The 23,929-nt window shown below is 40.1% G+C and overlaps 1 protein-coding gene across 1 annotated transcript in view; it reads right to left on the bottom strand.

The window, feature by feature from the left end:
* The window catches only part of gbe1a (glucan (1,4-alpha-), branching enzyme 1a), a 159,126-nt gene extending 135,434 nt beyond the window's left edge, over positions 1-23,692 (bottom strand). Inside the window, exons 1-2 of the mRNA XM_077242774.1 lie at positions 23,517-23,692; positions 461-630 (exon numbers count right to left, since the gene is read on the bottom strand). Coding sequence (XP_077098889.1) covers positions 461-630; positions 23,517-23,656 — 310 coding nt within the window. The 5' untranslated portion in view covers positions 23,657-23,692. The remainder of the gene's footprint in view (positions 1-460; positions 631-23,516) is intronic.
* Positions 23,693-23,929: the final 237 nt, after the last annotated feature.

Raw genomic sequence — 23,929 nt, forward strand, 5'->3', positions numbered from 1 at the left:
GTTTGACAGTCAAGACATTGCAAACTGTGTTCCTGTTACTTCAAGATTAGAAGGAAATTTAGCCTTATCTTGAACCCTGCCTCTAACAGACACCAAATCCGCTTTTAATGGAGTAAAACTTAACAGAACATCAGTCCAACTCCCTCTTCCTCTCTGTCTCTTGACGTCTCCAAAAGAACAATACTGTCAGACTACATGTAAACAATCCAGACAAGCACACAATTGGCAGCGCACATCATTACGGCTTAATACATCACTCAATGCAAGCCCCGCAGATTTCTCGTCTTGTAAACGCGAAGAGCATTTCAAGCATTAGCGGCCTAAAATTAAAGCCTGTTTCCTTGGCAACAAATAAACCGCTTGTAGGCTACTTTGCTTCGTAGATCTATCCATTAAAAAGGGTTTGCGTCTGAATGTGACAGGCAGGGTCTCCGCATTACAGGATTGTGGTGTTGCTTACTGAAATCCCCAGTTAGGAAGACGGCCTCCGCTCCCGGGGCCCATTCCCTAAGGACCAGACCGTTGTCGGATCGCCGCTGAATTCCGAAGTACTGGTAGCTCAGTGTGAAGCGATCAAAGGTCCCTTCCGCCTCTTCCAGCTGTGCCATATGCTCTGCAAACCGCTTGTATCTGAAGACACAACAGAAAGAACAGGCATACTGTAGACAAAGACATTATGGTCTCAAGCATTTCTCACCCTTCCATGAACTAGCGTGCTGCAACTTCAGACAATTGTACTTCTTAGTTCACATAGGAGATCACTCAAATTCAGCTTTCTCTGTCAGCTTTGCATCACAGAGAAAACTTTTATTTTAAAGTTATTTTGCACAGAATTTCCAGCTAATGAGTCACAGGAGCAGAGACTGACTGACACACAAGTGCTAACACACACAGTGATTAAAAAAAGAGTTTGTAGCCTTTAGAAAGGGTTTTCAAAGGAGTTTCTTGTGCTCCCTTAATCTTGTGGCTTTCCCTGTAAATATGTGATAAAATTGATATGCATCTCAGACAAACTCGGGTGTTATTTAGGAAGGCTGGGTACTGACACAAATGTCATGATTCTGGGTTAAGAGAATGTATTTGAACGAAAAAAAAAAATACCTGTACTTCTCCTTTAAAGAGCGCCAAAATTGTATTTATTGTTCAAACTTCATATTAAATTGATAGAATTTGAAAGCTAAAACCTTTTTTATATCTAACACAGCACAAAACTTATTGCAATTTATTAAATGGCAGGTGTGCTACAAAAAGTTTTATTCATGCATCAGCTGAAAACAGCATAAACTATAAGATCAATTAATAGGATTTAAGAATCAAAGTGTTAATTGTGTACACTGTAAAAAAAAAATCAGTTGACTTAACTTAAAAATGTGAGGAAACCCGTTGCCTTAAAATTATTATAGGGGTGGTTGATTATAATTTCACTTTTCTAACTTTAGTTAGTGTGAAATGTTGCTGTTTGAGCATAAACAACATCTGCAACGTTACAATGCTCAAAGTTCAAAACAAAGGAAGATATTTGCTTTTAAAGAAATTGTTTTTCAAGGACTACAACAAACGGCTGGTAGGGACTACACAACATTCTACCCGGGCAACTGACATCACTAACCCTTAAATTTACATAAACCCGTCCCCGGGAACATGCAGTCCATGTTGAGAAGAGGAAGAGTTGTTGTAGTAGAGGCACATCTGCATCCGTCTTTTAACATGCAATACAGTAAGTAACACAAATGCAAATAGCATGTCACTCTGTCACTCTTACAACAGTTCCCACATGAGCGATTTTATGAATTATCATGACAGAATATCATCAGAAACATAAATTCAGCAAGTAACCATTCAGAATCATCCTGTTGCATTCTACGTTTCACTTCTTCTTGAGTCTCTCAATCATTGTCCAACTCCAGTTTAAACATAAAAGGCAGAACAGTTTGTGACATTTAGTGCTTGTCTGCGTGAAGCTGCTAACACACACAAGCTCTTGAAGCTCCGCCCTCTGTGCCGGGAGCAGCAGCTCATTTGCATTTAAAGGGACACACAAAATGACGCATTTTTACTGACCCTCAAATAGGGACAACTTTAACATGCAGTAAATATGATCTGTGGGGTATTTTGAGCTAAAACGTCACATCAACCCATTCACACTAGATGCGTCTCTATAGCACGCATGTGTTTATGTGTTTATCGTGCAATGTATACGCCAAAATGAGTTTGTACGTGCATATGATACGCATGGGTAGGTTTAGGGTAGGTTTAGTAGTGGTAGGGTACGTGCATATGATGCGCATGGGTAGGATTAGTCGTGTGGGGTGCGTGTGTATTACACGCAATAAATGGCGTATCAAATGCACACAAAAAACTGCATATCATATGCACGTAAAAACTCATTTTCGCGTATAAATTACAAGATAATACACAATGCGTGCTATAGAGAAGCATTTACGTGAGAACAGGCTGGTCACATGCACACTCTGGGGACATCAGACACTTATTTTATATATTGTAAAAAGGGGCAATAAACCACCCCTTTAAGTAAACAAACTTCATGCGTAATTGAAAAAAACTAAATAAATAAAGTTATGTTGAATTGTCAAGTTCACGTAGGCTAACTGAAAAATGTAAGTTATGTGCATTTGACTTCCAATTTTTTTCAATTATGTATTACGTTTATGTACTTAATTAAAAGCCAACGGGTTTCCTCACTTTTTAAGTTAAGTCAACTGATCACTTTTTACACTGTATTATGTGAAGGAAAGCTGTGGGAACAAAAACAACGCAGCACAAGGGCTGAATTAATTTGTGCCTATAATAATTTAATCTTAATATATTTTAATGCATTGAATTGCTATCGAATCACGACTCATTCAACTCTTAGCATTGTAAATTGTTTTTTGACAAAACAAATGATTAAAAAATCCCCGATTCAAAAATCCATGTTTCAAGGATTTATAACTGATGCATCGAGAAAACGTATGAATCGTTAGACCGCTAGAGAATAGATTAAAATCGACAAATCTATATTTTTTTAACCTAGTCTTATTATTTTGGGATGACAGACCAGGGGCCTCATTTATATAACTGTGCTTAGGATCCTTACTAAAAGTGTACGTGCGCCAGAAAGCTAAAAATGGCGTACGCAAACAAATATTCAGACTTATAAAACCGTGCGTACGCCGGAATCTGCGCAGAATTCACTTTATAAATCCCAGTTAGCGGAAGATTGTGCGCACATGCGTCTCCTCCCCGAAACAACCATATATGGAGCTTACAACGCCTAGTTTTACTATGCATATCCTCATCTGCATATCATTTGCATATGATTAATCATCCACGTGATAACATGTTTAACGGTACAAGACATTAGGAAAATATGAAATGCGGCTGTGCTGTCACATTAGTTACATTAATAAAAACTAGTAGCCTATCCTTGCCTTGTTTTTGAATAAATAAATCAAATAGTATAGAATACATTTCGGAGAAAGTTTTTCTTAATCTTTTCCACTGGCCAAAGAGTATTTTTAATTGATTTATGTTTTTAATGGAAACAGATAGACCTTGTTGTGCATTATTTGCACGAAACCATTTTCTCAGACAATCTGCTATTATCACAATAAGCAATTATCTCTTTAGCTATAACATTAAAACACAGCATGCAAGAGGAAAAGTGTTTGAAAGCATTGCATCCACAACAAATATTTATATTTATTGAATATGAAAAATGTTGTAACTTCTCAGTAATGATTTCATGTAATTTAAGTGTTTAACTACATGAATCAATGGCATATTTAATCTAAATATTTACAACAGAAGTAAAACAAAGTTTAAATCATTGTTTTATTTATTTAAACTGTTATTGTGAACATGAACTGTATTTATGATTAGGACTTATAATGAAGATTTACGGTTTTAGATGCATTATGCTATGCGTAAGTTTCACTAAACAGCCAAACGCGCTCGCTGGCGCGGACATTTAAGAAGGAATGGATGTTTGCTTCATGTGATAGGCTTGGTTTGTGAAATTATATTTGTATTATCTTTCTGTATATGTATCATTTTCTTTAGATTTTCTGTCTAAAAGTGACCAAAAAGACATTTAACTCCAGCTCACCATCGGTGTCGCCAAACTGCTCCATCTCCAAAACGTTCGTAGGCATGGGTCAGAGTTTGCGTGCAGGTGCGCAAATTTTCCCGTCAAGTTTGTTTTTATAAATCACAACTTGTGGGTCGTAAGTGGCGTACGACTCTTTCAGGGCCTGTTTTGTGCGTACGCAATGGTTATAAATGAGGCCCCAGAAAGTGAATCAAATTTAGAGTTTGTGGACATGTGTTCTTAATGTTGAATTTATGAATCCTCAATTAATCAAATCTCAGACTTATTTGTTCAAATGTATTTTAATGTCTGTTTGAAAAGTGTGAAATACTGAAGAAAAAGAAAAACAAAGCATCAGCTGATGAAATCTCATTTGTCGCTTGACATTTTCAAGTATTTTATTTTTAGCACAACACTGTTCGTGTCTGCTTGTTCAACTGGAAAATGAGCAGAGATCTGTGTCTTTCTCTGTGCTGTTAATTGCCGTTTCTACCAGATAGACTCTAATAACGCTTAATGGCACACTGGTCTCTGGTTAAGTGGCTTAATGCACATTCTTATTTTGAACAACTGAACGATATTTTTTTATGTGAATACCCCACTTAATGCTGTTACATACAAATTCAGAATTAAATCTCAAATGATGAAATGTGAAGTTACCTAGTTTAGAAAAGAATTTTGTTTTAGGGAAGTCAAAAGAGCAATACCGATAGCAATAGCTGACCCAAACAGCGCACATCTGTAACTGCATCAAAAACGTGTCATAATTAATGTGAGACAGTACTACTTTAGCAGACAATCACAAACAAGATATTTTTTTCTCAGAGAAGCTTTGTCTCCCTAAAAACCATGGCATATCATAACAGGTATTTGCATAGTATTACACAGGGGAATGTTTGCCTGTTAAAAATGTGGACTAAGACTAAATCCACTTTTAAAGTGCAAAATAATCACAGCTATGTCAAATAATCACAATCAGGAAGTTAATAATCTAACACCTAAGTATAGCGAGACACTATGTGTAGTAAAGACAAAAAAGGTCAACTATTCTACATATTCCCTTTGTTTGCCATTTGCCATGCTTGCCCATCCATTTTAGATGGCGTATAACTGAGGTAAAAGAGTGTGAGACCTCTGAGCTTGAGCTGGAGTTTAGATGTAAAGAGTGTTGGGCCCAGCTGGGACTTCTGTGTGCATATTCATGGCAGTGTTAGGAATAATTACCAATGGGAATCGCTCATTTGGGTTCCTCTGGGATTTTAAAGTGCTCATTAAAACTTGAGGAGCAACAGGGTGATCGGTGCCGTCAAGTGGCCTCTCAAATACTGCTCTTAATCATTTAGAGAGAGCGAGCAAGAGACATGGGGAAAGAAAGAACAGACAGACCGACAAAAGGAAAAACAGACAGAATCTCTTCCTGACGATTCCCAGATAAACATAAACAACCAAACCGCTCGACCGATTACCGGTTTGACAGTTAACAGCCACAGACACAGATGTACAGTCACAACCTGCCAGGTGAATGAGCAAATCTAATCGCCAAGCTTTCCTGGACTGTGACAATCGAAAAACCTGACGTTTATGGACTGCTTTTATGGAATAGCTGACAAAAGAAGCAGAATTAATATCACACAAAGCTGCAGAAAGGAAGAAGAAAGCTTTGAAAGTGGTTATTTCAAGGCCTTAAGACCGAGTTAGTTCTGATGGGACGCACACTGAGATCCATGAGGCTTTTTTTTAGACGTCTGTCAGTCCAGCTGGATGTACAAAATGGAAAATATGACCCCCGTAGAGCAGCCGGAGCAACTTAATCACCCCCTGAACAAATCCTTTCAGCTGGTCATCACTTACTCAGTCCGGTGGTCAAACGGACTCAAGCTCTCAGAGAATCGGTGCTCAGCTCGGCCCTGCTGGAGGCGCAGAGGAGATGGAGGGGACGTGAGAAACTCTGCAGCCTGCCATTGCGGATATAATAACAAGCTTTCTACCGTTCAGTAATAACAATGATTCAAGGCAGCCAGGAGCAACAAAAAAGTGGTGAATGCTGCTCCGGTCAGTTTTAAAAGAGGCTACACTTGACCACTCGATCCTATGCTCTTGAAAGCACGTTTTGGAGAACGGCCACGCTCATTGAACGGGGACGCCTCGGAGGGTGAGCGTGCGGAGCTTGAGAGAGATTGTTAGAGGAGCGAGGGTGCTCACGCATGTCTCATCTTCTACACTAACAGCCCCGGGGTGAGCTGACTCATCATGACACAGCGCTTTTTCGCACAGATAGCTCACTTACACGTGGATGAAAACACACAGCAGCAAACACCTCATTTCTGCCCCTGGCGTCCCTGCGTGACCATAAAAAATCACAGAGGGTCTTTCACAGCTTTAGAGGCTCTCTTGTGTACACCCAGAGGCGTCAAAACCCAAACTCAAAAGCGTAGTTTAACTTTGGAGTGGAACGAGGTAAACAGGGAATCAAGAGAAACAGGAAGTGCTGATGGTTTAATATCTGCAGTGTGAGATGGTAAGCTAAGCAGTATAAGACGTAATATATGCTAAATATTGGTTGTTTCTTTAACTCAGGGCACTTTGTAGTGCCCTACGATTTGTTAATGTTTTGAATCTCTTATCCTCACTAATGCTGCATTTATTTGATAAAAAAAATACAGTAAAAAAAAACATTAATATTGTCAAATATTATTAAAATTTAAAAAGTTCTCTATTTGAGGGTATTTTCAATTGTAATTTATTCCTGTGATGGCAAAGCTTAATTTTCAGCATCATTACTCCAGTCTTCAGTGTCACGTGATCTGTCAGAAATCATACAAATATGTTGATTTGGTGTTAAAAAAATATTTCTTATCATTATCATTGTTGACAGTTGACATTGTGGAAACTGTTCCAAACAGGATTCTTTGAGTATAAAGTTTAAAAGAACAGCATTTATTTGATATAAATGTATTTTGTAATATGGAGGGGCGTTACTTCGTCACGAAGTGCGGCGATCGGAACCCGGAGGCCATTCTGCCCCTAGCTGTACACGTGAAAGCGTGGGAAGCGATCCCAGGGATATAAGAATGGGTGCTGAGCACAATAAGACAGGGCTATTCACCACAGTTCGCTCGCCGTCCCCCGCGCTTTCGAGCACGCACGCGACGAAACTGAATACGGAAGTAGCACATCTACTCCGCGCAGAAATAGCGAAACTGTTGTGCAAAGGGGCCATAGAACCGGCTGTAAAAGCCTGACTCGCTCAGAGAAGGAGGTACCGATTATATGGCCCCTTTGCATTCTGATATCTCTGGAATCGCTTCCCATGCTTTTACATGTACATCTAGGGGCAGAATGGCCTCCGGGTTCCGATCGCCGCACTTTGTGGGCTTGGGAAACTTTAACCGGAGAAATGGGTGCGGCGCGCGCGCCCTCGGTGCTTGAATACGGTGGCTGGCTGTTTCATACGTGACGTCCCAATTGCTTTGAATGGGGAACGTTTTGTGAACAGGGAACAGACTTAATGGACTCGCAACAATCTCCATAGAACATGAACTGGCACAGAGAATCGAAATAGAGGATGCAGTTAAGACCTTTGCTGCGATGAAGGCCCGCCGTGCGCGCTTCTGAAGCGTAAGTTAAGCTTTATTTGCTATTTAGTCGTTATTTAAGATGCTGAACCTGCTGATGATATAATGTGCTTGCGGTCATTTTATTTGTGTGTTTTACGCACATAAGAAAGTGGTGTAAAGAGATTTGCAACAGTGATTTGAGGAAGTGAAATGTGATTATTTGGAAAAGTCCTGTCATGACTGCTTAAAGAAAAATGCCAGCAGGCATTTGCCTCCTGCATAAAGTTTAATATTGTTGACATTTTGGGCACACGCGCGTTGCGCACTATTTGCATTATATGTAGGCCTATGGCTTATTGGTCTTTGTGTGTTGTTGCTGGTTTTGTGTTATATGTATATGGCATATTGGTTTTTGTGTGTTGTTGCTGGTATACGTTGCAAATAGAGGGGCGGCACAATTGTTTTTCGCCTAGAGCGGCAGAAGTGCACGCGCCGGCCCTGGTAATATCATAAATCTTTAATGCAAAATAAAAGTATTAATTTCTTTTAAAAAATAAAATCTTCCTGATCCCAAACTTTTGAACAGTTGTGTATTTTTTTGTGTGGCTACTTTTCAAATTCTTAAATGTAAAGATTTTATTGTTTTACAATTTGGCCCAGACTTGCAATCAAAATGTGAAATTGCATTGTAAAAATGAATTATCATATGTCTAAATTTTGTTTTATAAAATCCAAACAAAGAGTGAAATAACCATACTACAACATAATTATATTATGTTATATTAGAGATTAAAGAAGGTTTAGTGTCATTCAGTCATGAAGTAGTAATGTCCAAGTAATGTCCAAGTAATGTCCAAATGTCCAAGAGGGATTAAACAGCCACCAATCAGGATGTAACCGCAGGAAGCGGATGAAACAAAACCATACGCCAAGTTATTATCTTATGACCAAATGCTATATTCTTCAGTCATGCATGCAGTGGAACGAAATGTCTTTTCACTATGTATGGAGCGCAATTTACAAACGAACTAGCCTACTTCATTGTAAATAACCTGCAAACTATATACTAAGAAGACAAAAAAACAAATAAATATACCAAAAGACAGTGGGGATTGGAGTGGAAACTTTTTTTATATATATTTTATCAAATTATGCAAAAAGTGGGAAAATATTATTTAATTGTGTACATTTAGGGTACATAATGCTAGCTAGGCCAAATTAGGCCAAGACAATTTTATCACTGAAAATATTCGAAATGTCATTTCTACAACAGAATGAAACAAACAAGATACCAAAAGTTGAAGAAGCACCCTATTATGAATGAGAAAGCTAGAGACAGAGAGGCCGAGAAACTTCTCGCTGACCTTCTGCTGACACAAACCACATCTTAACCGTTAATTTAACCAATTAAAGAAGAAGGATGAGGACACAAAGCCTGTTTTTGTCTTCTGGATTTGCCATCAGGGACTAAGCCTTTGCCTGACTCAGCCAGTCTAGGATATTGACTGTTTCTTTTTTTTTCTTAAGATGAGGACACACCTTGGAACTAAAACTCTTACTGAAGCTGTGGTTTAGTGGTTAGCACTTGCTTCAAGCGCATCAATCAGGGGTGTTCATGTGGGAGATGCAGATTCATTTCTTTTTGTAAATAAATAAGCCGAACAATCAAGTACAAAGCTATAAAGTTAGCATGACAATTTATTAAGATGGAGGAAAACCTGATTTTCTTATTATGGGCCAGTCCATAAGAAGTCAGCCTCTTTCTTCTCATACATTTTTGTTTCTTTAAAAACAATGTGCTAAAAATGAAACTAAACTGAAATAATGCAATGCAATAAAATAAAGAACCAAGTATCTTCATGAAGTGACTTCTATGACTTTAACAGAATCAAAGTACAATCAGCCCTTCAAATGTCCAAGAGGGATTAAACAGCCACCAATCAGGATGTAACCGCAGGAAGCGGATGAAACAAAACCATACGCCAAGTTATTATCTTATGACCAAATGCTATATTCTTCAGCACAGGGTGGAATGGCCCAGGTGAATCTTTACCTGGGGCTTCTTAGAGGCAACAGCAAAGACAAAGGGAAAACAAGCTCATGAATAATAATGGTACAGTGCAGAGCTCAGCATCCATGACTTGATTATTGGTGCGAAGCGGCATAGTGCAAATGCCCGCGTAGCACTGGAGGGCTGCTGGCTTCCTACAGTGTCTATTCTTGACCAGTGTTGTGCACCCTTTAACAAGGAACTCAAGTCCAAAAATTGCTCTGGGTTCCTCCAATAATATCAAATGCCTCCATCTTCCCTCACCCATGAACTCATCACAATGGCTTTGCAAAAGCTCTGCGACTGATCAACGCAAAAAAAGTTTAGTTGCAAAGAAAATCCATCTCATGTCCTTCATAATGACTTTGTTCTTTCTTATTCGTCTTTGGAATACAAAATATACATTTTTAATAATGTACCACTCTTTCCATGCAATTGCAATGAATGGGAACTGCTGAAGGGTGATTTTGCACTACAGCTTAAGTTCCCACTGTAGACGAGATTAATAATAAGTGAGTCAACGATCTTAAAAGTCACTCCGCAACAGCAGGTATTCATGTAATAATCTTGAAGACAAGGCGACCTCATAAATTCATAAGCTCACTATTTTCCTTGTATTGCTTCAGCACCACACGACTCCAACTTTCACCTGTAGCAAAACAGCATTAATCAACCCCCTATGATCAACAAAAACTTGAAATGTTTACAAGTACAGTAATTGGATGTTTATGTACAAAGGTCCTTTACTGCATATTGCACTAAATGTAAGGCAAGGATGTGGCATGATGCATTGTTAACATGTACTGTATGGAAGCCCATTGCAACTTTATGTGTCACAATGCGATTTTTGTGATATATTACAAATGTGACTTTTTTCTTATATTACTACTTAAATTTCAGTGTGATTTATGGAAGGTGGTTTCTTCCACAGAATAAAAAATAAAAAAGGTAAGTGCACAATTGCGAGTTTACATCAAGCAATTCTGAGAAATAAAGTCAGAATTGCAACATGTAAACTCACAATTGTGAGATAAAAAGTCGCAATTATCCTTTAAAACGTTTTATTCTGTGATGGTAACAAGCTTCCAAATTGACTTAATATCTCGCAAATAGTTACAATTGTTTTTTGTGGTTGTTTTTTTGTGATTGTAATTGTGACTTTTAAATCTCACAACATGTTTATCTTGTAATGTGGTTGCAATTGCTTTTGTTTGTTTCTTGTAATTATGACTTTTAAATTTCAAATCTTGCAGTGCAACATTGTTTCAATATTTAAATTGCGCAACGGTTTCAAATCTCATTCATATTATATATTACAGAACTGAATAAATCTACCATCATTAAAACGAATATCACACAAAACAAGGTTTGTGGGATCATTATTTATGTAAAATACACATAATTATTTATACTCTACTGTAATTCGTGTGGACTGCCCTGGACCTGTTAGGCCCTAGAATCACCCCTATGAACCTCCCTGTAAATACAACATGATTAACACACAAACCTCTCGTTTTAATCAATCTTTCAGAACATTTGAAATATAGAGGCTGTAAAATGACAAAGAAAAAGCTCAGATAAACAACCACCTGCATTTCACAGATGTGTTTCAATGGAGGGAAAAACGTGTGTGTGGTTTGACAGTGCTTGACAACACTGCTACCTGTGCCTACTAACCAAGCACGGCTCATAAATATCACAGACAGAGACCACCTCATAACCAAGTCCCTGCGTGGACCCACAACGTTTTGAAGTTTAATGAAAAAAAGTTGTACTGTACATGCGTACAGAAGTTCAGGAAGAAACTCGTTTATGCATTCCTCTCGAGTGCCACCAGCACCAGGCTTAATTGGTGTATGCCATTTTATTCAAATCTTATACTCTAAATAACATTACTTTTGCTTTTTGTTTCCCACTTCATATAAGCTTTGCATTTATCCAGTCCCCTGTGTGCACCATTCTGAATAGAAATGAACCTTATCAAAAATAATATTCAGAGGAAGGGAATATTAAGAAGGCAAGAATAAATGAGGCAGCAAAAAAACAAAAAAAAACAAAAAACAGAGTGGTGCTCTGTTGGCATGAGGCAAAGGTGGTACGACATGTTTACTTATGAGAGGAAATAGAAAAAACAACACAATTACCAGGTTGGCCCCTAACAAATTAAATTCTGGACCAATTTTGTATTGAGGGTCAGGGGTGGATTTGGCTAACTCACAAACGAAATGTAAACTTTGATTGTACATACAGGTATAAGGATGCTACATATCAGAGGCCGCCACATTATCTTTTAACCCTCTCTACTTTATGTACAGTGAACAAATGATAGACAGGCACTTTAAAAGTGCCAATAGCATCATCTCTGACCCCTGAGAGAAAAGAGGCCATTATCGGTGATGAAGGCAATCAATCAAACTGATTAATTCCTAAAGCAATAAATACGACATTGCACGAAGGGCTGAAAGAGAGAGATATCAGGATGTAATGACTCTCACTAGGGTAGAAGTGTCATCAGCAGCACCTGGTCCTCAGCAGTTACAAAAACCAGAAAAAAAAACCTCTTAACCTTAAAAGCTTCCATCTTAGAAGGGAAGTGGCTACGAGGGAGGGTAAAATCTAACCAATGGTGCTGTCAGTCCATCAGACAGTAAGTGTTAGGGAAAGTTAATTTTAAAAAGTAATGTGTTACAATATTGTGTTCCTCCCTAAAAAGTAACTAAATGCTACTTTTACTCACCTGAGCTGGACTTAATAATTTTTTTTTCAAAGTCTTTTTTTGGCAAATTTAAAAGCCCTTTCACACCAATAGTGAAATGGAGAAACCTCAGGTTGAAGGAAATGTACAGTAGAGGGTCCAGCTCACACACCTTTCAGCTGTGCTGCCATTCTGGATTAGAGAACAATAGGATGTAGGCGAAGAATGTTCAACAATCCTACTTCAAAAAAAAAAAAAAAAATGCTCAAATGTGGTTCTCTAAAGTAATTTTTGCTTATTATGGTTGAATTGGATCATCAAAGTCATCAGCAAAGACATTGGTTAATAAAGTGAGATTAAATTCATAAAGTATATTTCTGCAATTTAACGTTTTGCACTATTCTGAATTTGCATTTCACTGTTTTTATTCATTTTGAGGAACAATGAATCTGTTTGTGTGCAAGTAAGATGAGTGCTTGCATGCTCACATTCAGTCTATATAGAACTGCTCTAACCATCATGTTAACACAGTGCACACAGCACCTCTGCACCTTATTCTTGATTTCTCTAAACACGGGCACATCAGAGGTGTTAATCTATAAGGAAAACAAAGTACCTTGCGATACTTATTTGAAAAAGTAACTCAGACATTTTGTTTCAAATTTAAAAGTAATGTGTTACTTTTACTTACTAGATACTTGGGAAAAGTAATCTGATTAAATAAATACATAACTCTAACCAAACGCTGATTGGTTCTTTCAATGACGCGGCACCAGCCAATCAGAAGTACCTCCAAATCCAAGTAACCATATACAGTATATAGTACCCTAGCCTGCGACCGGCACGCTGCACGAAATGAAAGCTTCTGTTGTCGCTCCTCCTCCCCAGCGCCACCTGTAGAGATCTGCCAAGGGGTTTACAATTTATTGAAGCAGCCTTTCCTTTGTTTGTTATTTTTGACTAAGCTGAAAAAATTGTATTTGCTCAGCAGCAACTGGGTAGCAGATCTCGTCCACCAAAATCAAGCATATTTCATGCCCCATGCCAATAAATGCTGGTTGAAATTTATCTCGAAGAGTTGTCATGACAGAACTCAAATTACTTGTAATGTTATAACCTCAATACAGTTTCCATCAGTTACATTGGGTTTTATGTTTTTAACATAGATTGATTAGTGGATATAATTTAATGTAATATATTTATTTCATATTATTATTACTATTAATTGTCAGCATTCTTCCTCCTGTTGTTTGTCTCTGGGCCTCTAGAGGTCACCTGTGTTCCCTTCTGCCTCCCTTCTTTGGTTCCTTTTCATACCACACTGATTGATCTGGTCCAAATCAGTTGATGAAACGAACCAAAATGCAGTCACGTGACAAAATCCACATCACTCGTTGGCCAGATGTGTCTTGAACGTATTTCCATAACTGCACTTCCATTGGTCAGAATTAACGTGCAGGGAAATTCCAACGGAACTCCCGGAAGTAAACAAAGAGGAGGAAAATCTGGCAGACCACACGCTGCTTTTTACTATGGAGAGCTGTTTGCTAAACAAAGCGAAGATTTCGCTGTTTGTTTTAGAGCGAGCTTTTGTAGATTGACCTGTAGGAGGCAATCTAATCTAATGCCGTTTGACTTTGGCTTAAAAGTAGCAACGAAGAACCTGTTTGGTGCAGATTTAATCTACCTGGGTTGTTATCAAGTGTACTGCTGATGATGTTCCCTGAGTAAATAAACTATCTTGAACGGATCTGTCTCTAGCAAGTTGGGGGCGGGGCGGTGTCAGGGGCGGTGTCAGGGGCGGTGTCAGGGGCGGTGGCAGGGGCGGTGGCAGGGGCGGTGTTTACAATTTATTGCAGCAGCCTTTCCTTTGTTTGTTATTTTTGACTAAGCTGAACAAATTGTATTTGCTCAGCAGCAACAGGGTAGCAGATCTCGTCCACCAAAATCAAGCATATTTCATGCCCCATGCCAATAAATGCTGGTTGAAATTTATCTTGAAGAGTTGTCATGACAGAACTCAAATTACTTGTAATGTTATAACCTCAATACAGTTTCCATCAGTTACATTGGGTTTTATGTTTTTAACATAGATTGATTAGTGGATATAACTTAATGTAATATATTTATTTCATATTATTATTACTATTAAATGTCAGCATTCTTCCTCCTGTTGTTTGTCTCTGGGCCTCTAGAGGTCACCTGTGTTCCCTTCTGCCTCCCTTCTTTGGTTATTTTTCACACCACACTGATTGATCTGGTCCAAATCAGTTGATGAAACGAACCAAAATGCAGTCACGTGACGAAATCCACATCACTCGTTGGCCAGATGTGTCTTGAACGTATTTCCATAACTGCACTTCCATTGGTCAGAATTAACGTGCAGGGAAATTCCAACGGAACTCCCGGAAGTAAACAAAGAGGAGGAAAATCTGGCAGACCACACGCTGCTTTTTACTATGGAGAGCTGTTTGCTAAACAAAGCGAAGATTTCGCTGTTTGTTTTAGAGCGAGCTTTTGTAGATTGACCTGTAGGAGGCAATATAATCTAATGCCGTTTGACTTTGGCTTGAAAGTAGCAACGAAGAACCTGTTTGGTGCAGATTTAATCTACCTGGGTTGTTATCAAGTGTACTGCTGATGATGTTCCCTGAGTAAATAAACTATCTTGAACGGATCTGTCTCTAGCAAGTTGGGGGCGGGGGCGGTGTCAGGGGCGGTGTCAGGGGCGGTGGCAGGGGCGGTGTCAGGGGCAGGGGCGGGGCGGGGGCGGTGTCAGGGGCAGGGGCAGTATTAGAATGCTGTCTGCAGATATTAAGCAGACAATATACTAATACTCTAATGATATTTAGCGGACATGTAGCTCCAAAGATACTTATACTTAATGTCTAAAGTGGACTATTGAAATAAAGTTTGGAATATTGAAATACCTGTTTGGCTCCTCTCGTGGAGTTATTTTATTTCTCTCCTGTGATTGTTTTCATTATCACTACTGTTAGTAAAACAGAACTTTTGTTGGATTTCTTTTAACTTCCTTTTTTTTTTTTTTTTTTATAAATCTACTTTCCCTGGATTCTTGACACCACACCTGAGACCTGAGTTTGAGCCTGGATTGTGACAATTAATGGTTTAAATTATAATTTTTACTTGATTATTCTGTGTCACACATACAGAAAGCATGGTCAGGATCCTTAACAGTCAGTACTGCATAACCCAGGCTCAGAGCCTTTTCATTCAAACAAGTGCAGATGTATGTGATATGACTGGCAATGTCATACTGGAATTTGACATTTTTAATATTTTGCTGTGTGTTTGCTGTGGTTGTCAGTGTATGCATATCCTGTTATAGAGCAGCATTGTTTGCTCTCCATTTCAACGGTTAGTTTATTTATCACAAAATAAAATGCATACAAAAACATCCCTGCAACTGATGAACATCCACTGACATACAGCTGCAATTAAAACAACAACAACAACAACAACAACAACAACCTGGGATTTAAACACAGGGCTTCTTGCACTCAAAAACTAACTTCTTATTTACCAAGTCATTATTATATATATGTATAGTGTATACATTAAAATAAACTATTTTGCATTTTTGTAAACTATTTTTGTATATAGCAAAAGTTTATTTGACATTTAGTTCTTCTTTTACATTGACTTTAGTTGTCCATATTCACAATCAGATAACCCCATTTAATGCATTACGTTTTGTCCACAAAACCTTTCCTATAGGCATAAAGCTGCAAGAAAAAGTGAAATTTTAAGTGGGGATATGGATAATTCGACTGCAAAATGCATTTGCATATTTCACACAAGCATTTTTTTTTAAAGAAAGTTCACTGTCAAACCCCGTCATGAACTGAAAGCCCCTGTGACAATATTCTGCTGACAATGCCTGACTTAATTTCCCCTTTCTGTCTCCCAGCTACACAAAAACCACCTCATGGAAGTCTCAGGTACGCGTGCGCCCATGCCTGCACGAATGTGTGCATGAGTGTCTGTCTGAGAGGCTCTAGACATTAAAGTGAATTTTAACAAGGTACGACGACTGGCTGGTGGTATAGGGGAAACCTGCCAAGCTCAGATGCTGTCTCTCTGTGTGCCATCTCACCTGTTTTCACAAGCTCCGGCCAATTAGCTGCTTTCTCTTTCTACTGGACTAGCTGACAGTACCATATTTTCACCGCAAGTTCTATATGAACATTAATAATCAAAAAAGTCTGGAATCCATTACTGTCACAGTAAAGCAACTTTCGCTCACTGTGTGGCAAATGCTAGTACGTCAATCCTAAATTATTATGGAAGTGAGCGGAGACACTGAGATGGTGTCATGGGGATTCTAAGGTGAGGTGTAGTCCAGGTGAACCAAAGTTAGTCAATTTCACAACACTTTGGCTTTTATAAGCATTATAAAGGAAGGATTAACATGAACATTTAAGTTAAGTAATATATCAGCAAAATAGACATTGTGGTTTTGGAATCAGTAGCCTACATTATGACAACATTTACATTTAGGATTAATTAACGATTTCATTGATTGTAATATTTTAAATAACTGACATCTGGAATGTCTACTAGGCAGCGTTTATATAGATAAAAACAGCACAGAAATGGAAGTTGTCTTTTTTCCCCGTTATTTTGATGTACATCCGAGTGCAACGGCTTTTCAAACAAGAAAAAAATTAAACAAGGAATTGATTTTACCCATCGGGAATTGATTGCATCATTGTGGTTCACTTTCGCAGTGGGAAAACTCTTTTTCTCGAGAACATTGAAGCCATTTTTTTAAAACGCAGTGCAGCTGCACAGCGAGCACAGAGCAGAGCATCTAACTCTCTCATTGGTTGTGCTGCAGCAACTGCGCAAACCTATGGCGAGGTGGCTCAGACCAGAATCTGCCAGAATGGGCGTGGCTTATGCCTATATAAGCAGACCATTTTGCCATAGAATCAGATTTAATCTCCTTCAGTGAACACCTTCGCTGATCTCCGAGCCTTCGCTGTTGACGACCCCCTGTATCGCCGTTAACCTGCGGCTATCCAGCGAGAGAAGCCTTTATATCCTTTTTCCGCTACTTCTGTGTGTTCGCCATCACGACACTCTAGAAGCTGAAAGAACAAATTTTCTATGGCGTTGTTGCAAATGCCGCGTTCCGGATACACTTCAGGCAGAGCTTTTCTGCATGAAACTGTCGGACACAGCGAGTGCGCCCCGTGCCTAGGACTCGCCCACACAGAGACTCCATCCAACAATGGCGACTGCTCGCACTGCGAGTGCCTACCCATCTCCATCCTGCGCTCGCGGCTAGCTCTAATTTTGGACTCCGACCCCACCCCTCACAGTCCCGCGCTTCCTTCACTCCAAGAGCTACGATGGAAGAAGCGACGGGGCCAAAGGATGCCTTAACTGAGCAAGCCCACGCGGCCCAGTCCCCGCGTGCCTTACTCTCTCCTCGCGAGACCCCCTCACCGGTGCTGTTCTCGCAAACAGATCTATGCCCTTCCTCTCAAGCGGCAGAATTCATTTCCCTTGGCGCATCTGAGGGAGAAGACTGTCTTGGCTCGAAAGTTGACCCCAACCCTCAATCCCAAGCCCGCGGAGACGGCATTAGAGTGAGTGGGGACGCTGAACTTTTTTGCGTCCTCACTAAAGTTGTCAAAGGCCTCGACATTGAGATGTTCTAACTGTGTAAGTGGGCCTACAAACAAACGCTGTTTTAACAAATAAAGAACAAGAAGAGCACTTTTCTATCAACCCTCCCTATAATTGCAGTCAATGGGCCCGCTGTAAGGCACGCACCGCTGCAGAAAAACACTCTTTTTACAGCAGCTCAAACAGAGCGAGGACTGAGTGTTTTCCTAACAGCTCCCCTTACAGTTTGGCGGCTGGAAATGTTCAAAAATCAGACACCAGGCTGGTTACAAAGCATGTGCCACTGATAACAAAAGCTGCCTTTATAGCAAACCCAAACACAATTGAAAAGAATATTTTTCTAGCTCTCAAAGTTTGGGCAGTTGGGTCCCTGTCACACGGCGGCCCACCCCCAGATTTCATTCAACCCCTAGCCACACGGGCCGAGGCCTGGCAGGCCATCCCCGGGGTATCAGACTGGGTAATCAAAACAATAAAGTGAGGCTACTCGCTCAAGTTCGCTTGCAGACCCCCGCGCTTTCGTGCAGTAGTGTAGACATCCGTGGGAAGCAATGTAGCTCACGTCCTACGCACCGAAGTGGCAAACCTATAAATTAAAGGAGCTGTCGAGACAGTTCCCCCATCATTAAGCGAGTCAGACTTTTACAGTCGCTACTTCCTCGTTCTGAAGAAGGACGGCAGCCTCAGACCAATTCTAGATCTCAGACATCTGAACAAGGCCTTTATGAAACGGCCATTCAGAATGCTTACAACCAAACAAATCCTTGCGCAAATTCGCCCAGGGGATTGGTTATTCTCAGTGGATCTGAAGGATGCTTACTTTCATATCCAAATAGCCCACCACCACAGGCCATTCTTAAAATTTGCCTTCGAGGGGTGGGCTAATCTATATACCTGGGTTGGGGGTCACTGTGCGAGGGCAGGCCAATCTCTGGCCTCTGGTCGAGCCCGGAGAAGTGCCTACATATAAACTGCCTCGAAATGAGAGCTGTCCATATAGCCCTGAAAACCTTCCTCCCAGATCTCGCGGGACACCACGTCCTGGTCCGCACGGACAACATGTCAGTGGTGTCCTATATAAATCGCCAGGGCGGCCTCCGATCGGCCAGCCGGGATGATATGGCCAGACTCCTGCTCCTCTGGGCACATGCCAACCTACGCTCGAGAAGGGTGCTGCACGTACCGGGCATTCTGAACAAGGGCGTGTATATGTTATCCAGAGACGATGTCCCCCCAGGGGAATGGTCTCTCCACCCTCAGACAGTTCACATGATCTGGAGCACCTTCAGCAAGGCAGAGGTTGACCTCTTCACCTCAGAAGACAATGCTCACTGCCCAATATTCTTTATGAAGAAAAGGGATGCGCTGGCCCACAACTGGCCCAGCCGGCTCCTTTATGCAAAGCAAACAAGCATGTCGATCGTTATTTTTGCAGAAAATTGATCGATGGAAAGAACTTAACAATTATATTGACATGTTTGCTAACGAAATAAACCAATTAAAAGACATTTGTGTGGGGTGGCTTTTGTGTTCATGGTTAAGTGCTATTCTAATTTGCATTCCCGCTGAAGTGTTCTAGCACAAAAATCTTGCCTATAAATAGTGTTTTACTCGCCTTCTTATCAAATTCAAATGATCAACCTCTCCTCTATTTTGCTTGGGAACTAATGTGGTCAGAACCATAGTTTACAGGACTGCGTTCTCTGGAATCCTCTCAAATGAGGCACTTCTACATTCTGATTGGTTGCCGCCGAACCGCATCATAGCTCATCACCGCGTCATTACTCATTACTTCAATGCCACATAAATATTAGAGCTCATTCCACTAGTGGCACAGCCTCCTCATTGGCTTCGTCCAGTGGTGTAGCAATCGAAGACATCTGTGCGGCGGCAGGCTGGTCCTTACCGTCCACGTTTGTGGGATTCTATAATCTAGAGGTCCCTACTCTGCAAGCACGGGTACTTTCTATCTAAAAGCCTCTGCAACATTATACCTTAATAAAGGGCCCGACCTTGTTGGTCCTACGGTGAATTGTGACTTTCAATCTTTACTGTTAACCTCGGGCTAAATAGACCCAGGTAATGGTTCAGGGCGCTAGCTAATAGCACAGCGTTTTAAAATGGGTTCCCACTACGTATAGCTACGCAATACGAAGTGAACATTTTCGAAAGGGAACGTATTCAGTTACTAACGTAAGCTTGGTTCCCTGAGAGTAGGGAACAAGTATTGTGCAACCTGTCGTGCTATTACGCTTGGCTCAGGTGCTGTCGATTTAACTTGATTCTATGACGAAATGATCTGCTTATATAGGCATAAGCCACGCCCATTCTGGCGGGTTCTGATGCGCACTGGGCGCGAAGCGACCCGATTGGTTTGCACCTCAGCTGCCTCGCCATAGGTTCGTGCAGTTGCTGCAGCACAGCCAATGAGCAATAGAGACGCTCTGCTCTGTGCTCGCTATGCAGCTGAACTGCGTTTTAAAATAATGGCTTCAATATTCTCAAGAAAAGGAGTTTTCCCCCTGCGTATAGCTACTCAATACTCGCTCCCTACTCTCAGGGAACCAAGGTTACGTTAGTAACCAAGTGTGTTTGTTATTGCTGCGATTTCATGAGAGTGAGGTTTTCCTGCCAATAAACACATCATCAGAAAACATATATGTCACTCCCTGTGGGAAGCGAAAATATTTTTTGATTAAAGATAATATCACATGAATAAAAAAATAATAATGATGTGCACAGAAAAAATAATTTATAATACATACTGCAATATTCAATCCAAAATAACTGTCAATTGTTATTTCACTGTCGGAAATTTTCCATAATGTATGAGACAACGCTTCCCCACCATTGACGGAATTTTCCGGCTTTCCATGTTTTCACTGTTATCCCGAAGGGGGCACTATTATGCGTTTTCTGAAAGAGCACTGAATCTCTGGATCAAAACAGACAAAAAAGAAACCGAAAAAAGCCATCTTGGTAATCTGCACTCTAACCATCGAATCCGGTGCTCATGGCTACCTGTAAGAGCCGCAATACAGCGAGGAACAGTTGCGGTTGATTGAGGAACATGAGGTGGCCGGAGCTGCTGCGCAGCAGAGGAGCAGATGTGTGCCTATGGACATAGATAGAGATTCCTATTGCTGTCGTGAATTTCAGCGATGCCATTTTCTTCTGGAAGAAATCGCTGAATCTGCTGAGGAAACGGCACCGCCAGCATGTGTAACAGAGCACCCTAGCTTTTATCCACATATGGATCTATCTATCTATTTATTAGTTTCAAGTCAACTAGTAGCCTATTTTGTATCATTTCTTCCGATACTGCCCTCTGTAACTGGTAGGCGTGGCATGGGAGTGGCCTCGTAGGGCAGCAAAGCAAGTGCATTCTGGGAGTTGATGTCTTTCATCCACATGAGCCAAAAAATACATTTTCTGGCTTTTCTCAGTCAAACAGGCACCAACTTCTAAAATAATTTCACATTTCTACTACATAAATGACCTAATTTAAATACACATTCATCTTTCCAGTGGTGAAATATCCCTTTAAAAGCAGAGGCTCTGTTCTTTCTTTTGATATATTGCATGTTCAGATATTCATACAACAAAATATTCACGTGAGAGTCACACAGCTTTCTGATTTGACTAGCAGAGCTACACACACGTGTATGAAACGTTGCAAAGACTGTATGTATAGGCAATTCAAGTTTATTTATATAGCGCATTTCATACACAATGGTAATTCAAAGTGCTTTAAATAGAAGAAATTAAAATAATCAAAAGAAATCAGAATAATTAAAACAGTTAAGAATAAAATATAAAATACAGAATAATGAAAACTGTTTAGAATAAAAATAAAATAAAATACAGTACGAGCAGTCGGACGAACAGTGGTACAGTGCTCATTGAGTAAATGCACAGCTAAACAGATGTGTTTTGAGTCTGGATTGGAATGTGACTACTGTAGAAGCACATCTGATCTCTTCTGGAAGCTGGTTCCAGCTGCGGCTGGCATAGTAGCTAAAAGCGGACTCGCCATGCTTAGAGTGAACCCTTGGTATTTCTAGCTGATGTGATCCTAATGATCTGAGTGATCTGTTGGGTTTATATTCAGTGAGCATGTCTGCAATGTATTGAGGTCCTAGGCCATTGAGTGATTTATATACCAGTAATAATACTTTAAAATCAATCCTAAATGTAACTGGCAGCCAGTGTAAAGACCTGAGGACTGGTGTGGTGTGTTCATATTATCTGGTTCTTCTCAGAATCCTAGCAGCAGCATTCTGTATAGGCTGCAACTGTCTTATAGTCTTTTTGGGAGGGCCAGTGAGGAGTCCATTACAATAATCCCTGCTGGTGATGAAAGCATGCACAAGTTTCTCTAAGTCTTCACTGGAAACAAAGCATCTAATTTTTGCAATATTTTTCAGGTGATAGTATGCTGATTTAATTATTGCTTTGACATAACTACTGAACTTAAGGTCTGACTCTAGAGTCACACCAAGATTCCTAACTTGATTTTTAGTTTTTTGACACCTAGACTGAAGGTATGCGTTCACCTTGAGAACTTCATCTTTGTTTCCAAACGCAATGACTTCAGTTTTGTCTTTGTTTAACTGAAGAAAGTTTTGGCGCATCCAATTGTTTACTTCATCAATGCATTGGAACAGGGAGTTAATGGGGCTGTAATTGTTAGGCGATAGGGCTAAATAGATCTGCTTGTCGTCTGCATAGCTATGGTAAGCGATTTGGTTATTTCTCATTATTTGGCTCATTGGCATGTACAGGTTGAATAGGAGTGGCGCAAGAATTGAGCCTTGAGGGACTCCGCATGTCATGGATGTCCACTCAGACTTATGATCTCCAATACTCACATAATAACCTCTCCCTCCTAAGTATGACCTGAACCATTTTAGGACTATCCCAGAAAGCCCGACCCAGTTTTCCAGCCTGTCAAGAAGTATGTTGTGATTGACAGTGTCAAATGCAGCACTGAGGTCGAGTAGTACCAGCACTGATAATTTGCTTGTATCAGTATTTAAGCGAATATCGTTTATTATCTTTATAAGCGCTGTCTCTGTGCTGTGATGCGTTCTGAACCAGATTGAAAATTGTCAAAGTATCCATTCGAGCTTAAGAATTTGTTCAGCTGATTCAAGACAACTTTTTCAATGATCTTGCCCATGAAAGGAAGATTTGAGATCGGTCTATAGTTGTTTAATATGGTCTCATCCAGATTGCTCTTTTTCAGGAGGGGCTTGACAACTGCAGTTTTTAGGGAGTTCGGAAAACTCCCAGAGGGAAAGTGAGGCATTTACCACTTCTAGGAGATCTGCTTCTAAACAGTTAAACACACTTTTGAAGAAAGATGTATAGAAAGGCACTTTGATTATAGTTTTGATGGAATAAATCCATAAAACGACCAATAAAAATAAGTAACTAGGTTGAATTTATTAAAAGTTTGTTTACCTTCTCCGCAGCTCTCCCTCATAGTGTCGTATATACGGATCCGCCTGTACAAATGCATCAAGGTTTGGTAAAGTCTCATAAATTATTAAATCTGACATTGCTGTCACACTCTCAGTTTTAATAGAGTCATATACTGGCATCTCTTGCTCAAGGATGTCTCGTAGTCCAAACTTAAGGGAGGTGGGAGCTTCTCTGTGGGCTTTGCAAACTTATGATGACCAATACACCTTGGCCTGTTGCCCAGTCCAGTCAGCGCTCAGAGCAGAACAGGCCCTCTTTTGTATAAAACACATTTCTTCACTGGCAGCAAACGTGACCTTTTCTCTCAGAGTTCGTGCAGTCATAAATACTTTTTTTCTGACTTGATTGCTACAGAGAAATCTGTTAGTTGTTCAGAAATATTTCACCTTTTT

Source organism: Siphateles boraxobius, unplaced genomic scaffold, assembly GCF_051911475.1.
Source record: "Siphateles boraxobius isolate OS27281-9 unplaced genomic scaffold, OSU_SipBor_1 25, whole genome shotgun sequence".
NCBI classification, from domain to species: Eukaryota; Metazoa; Chordata; class Actinopteri; order Cypriniformes; family Leuciscidae; genus Siphateles; species Siphateles boraxobius.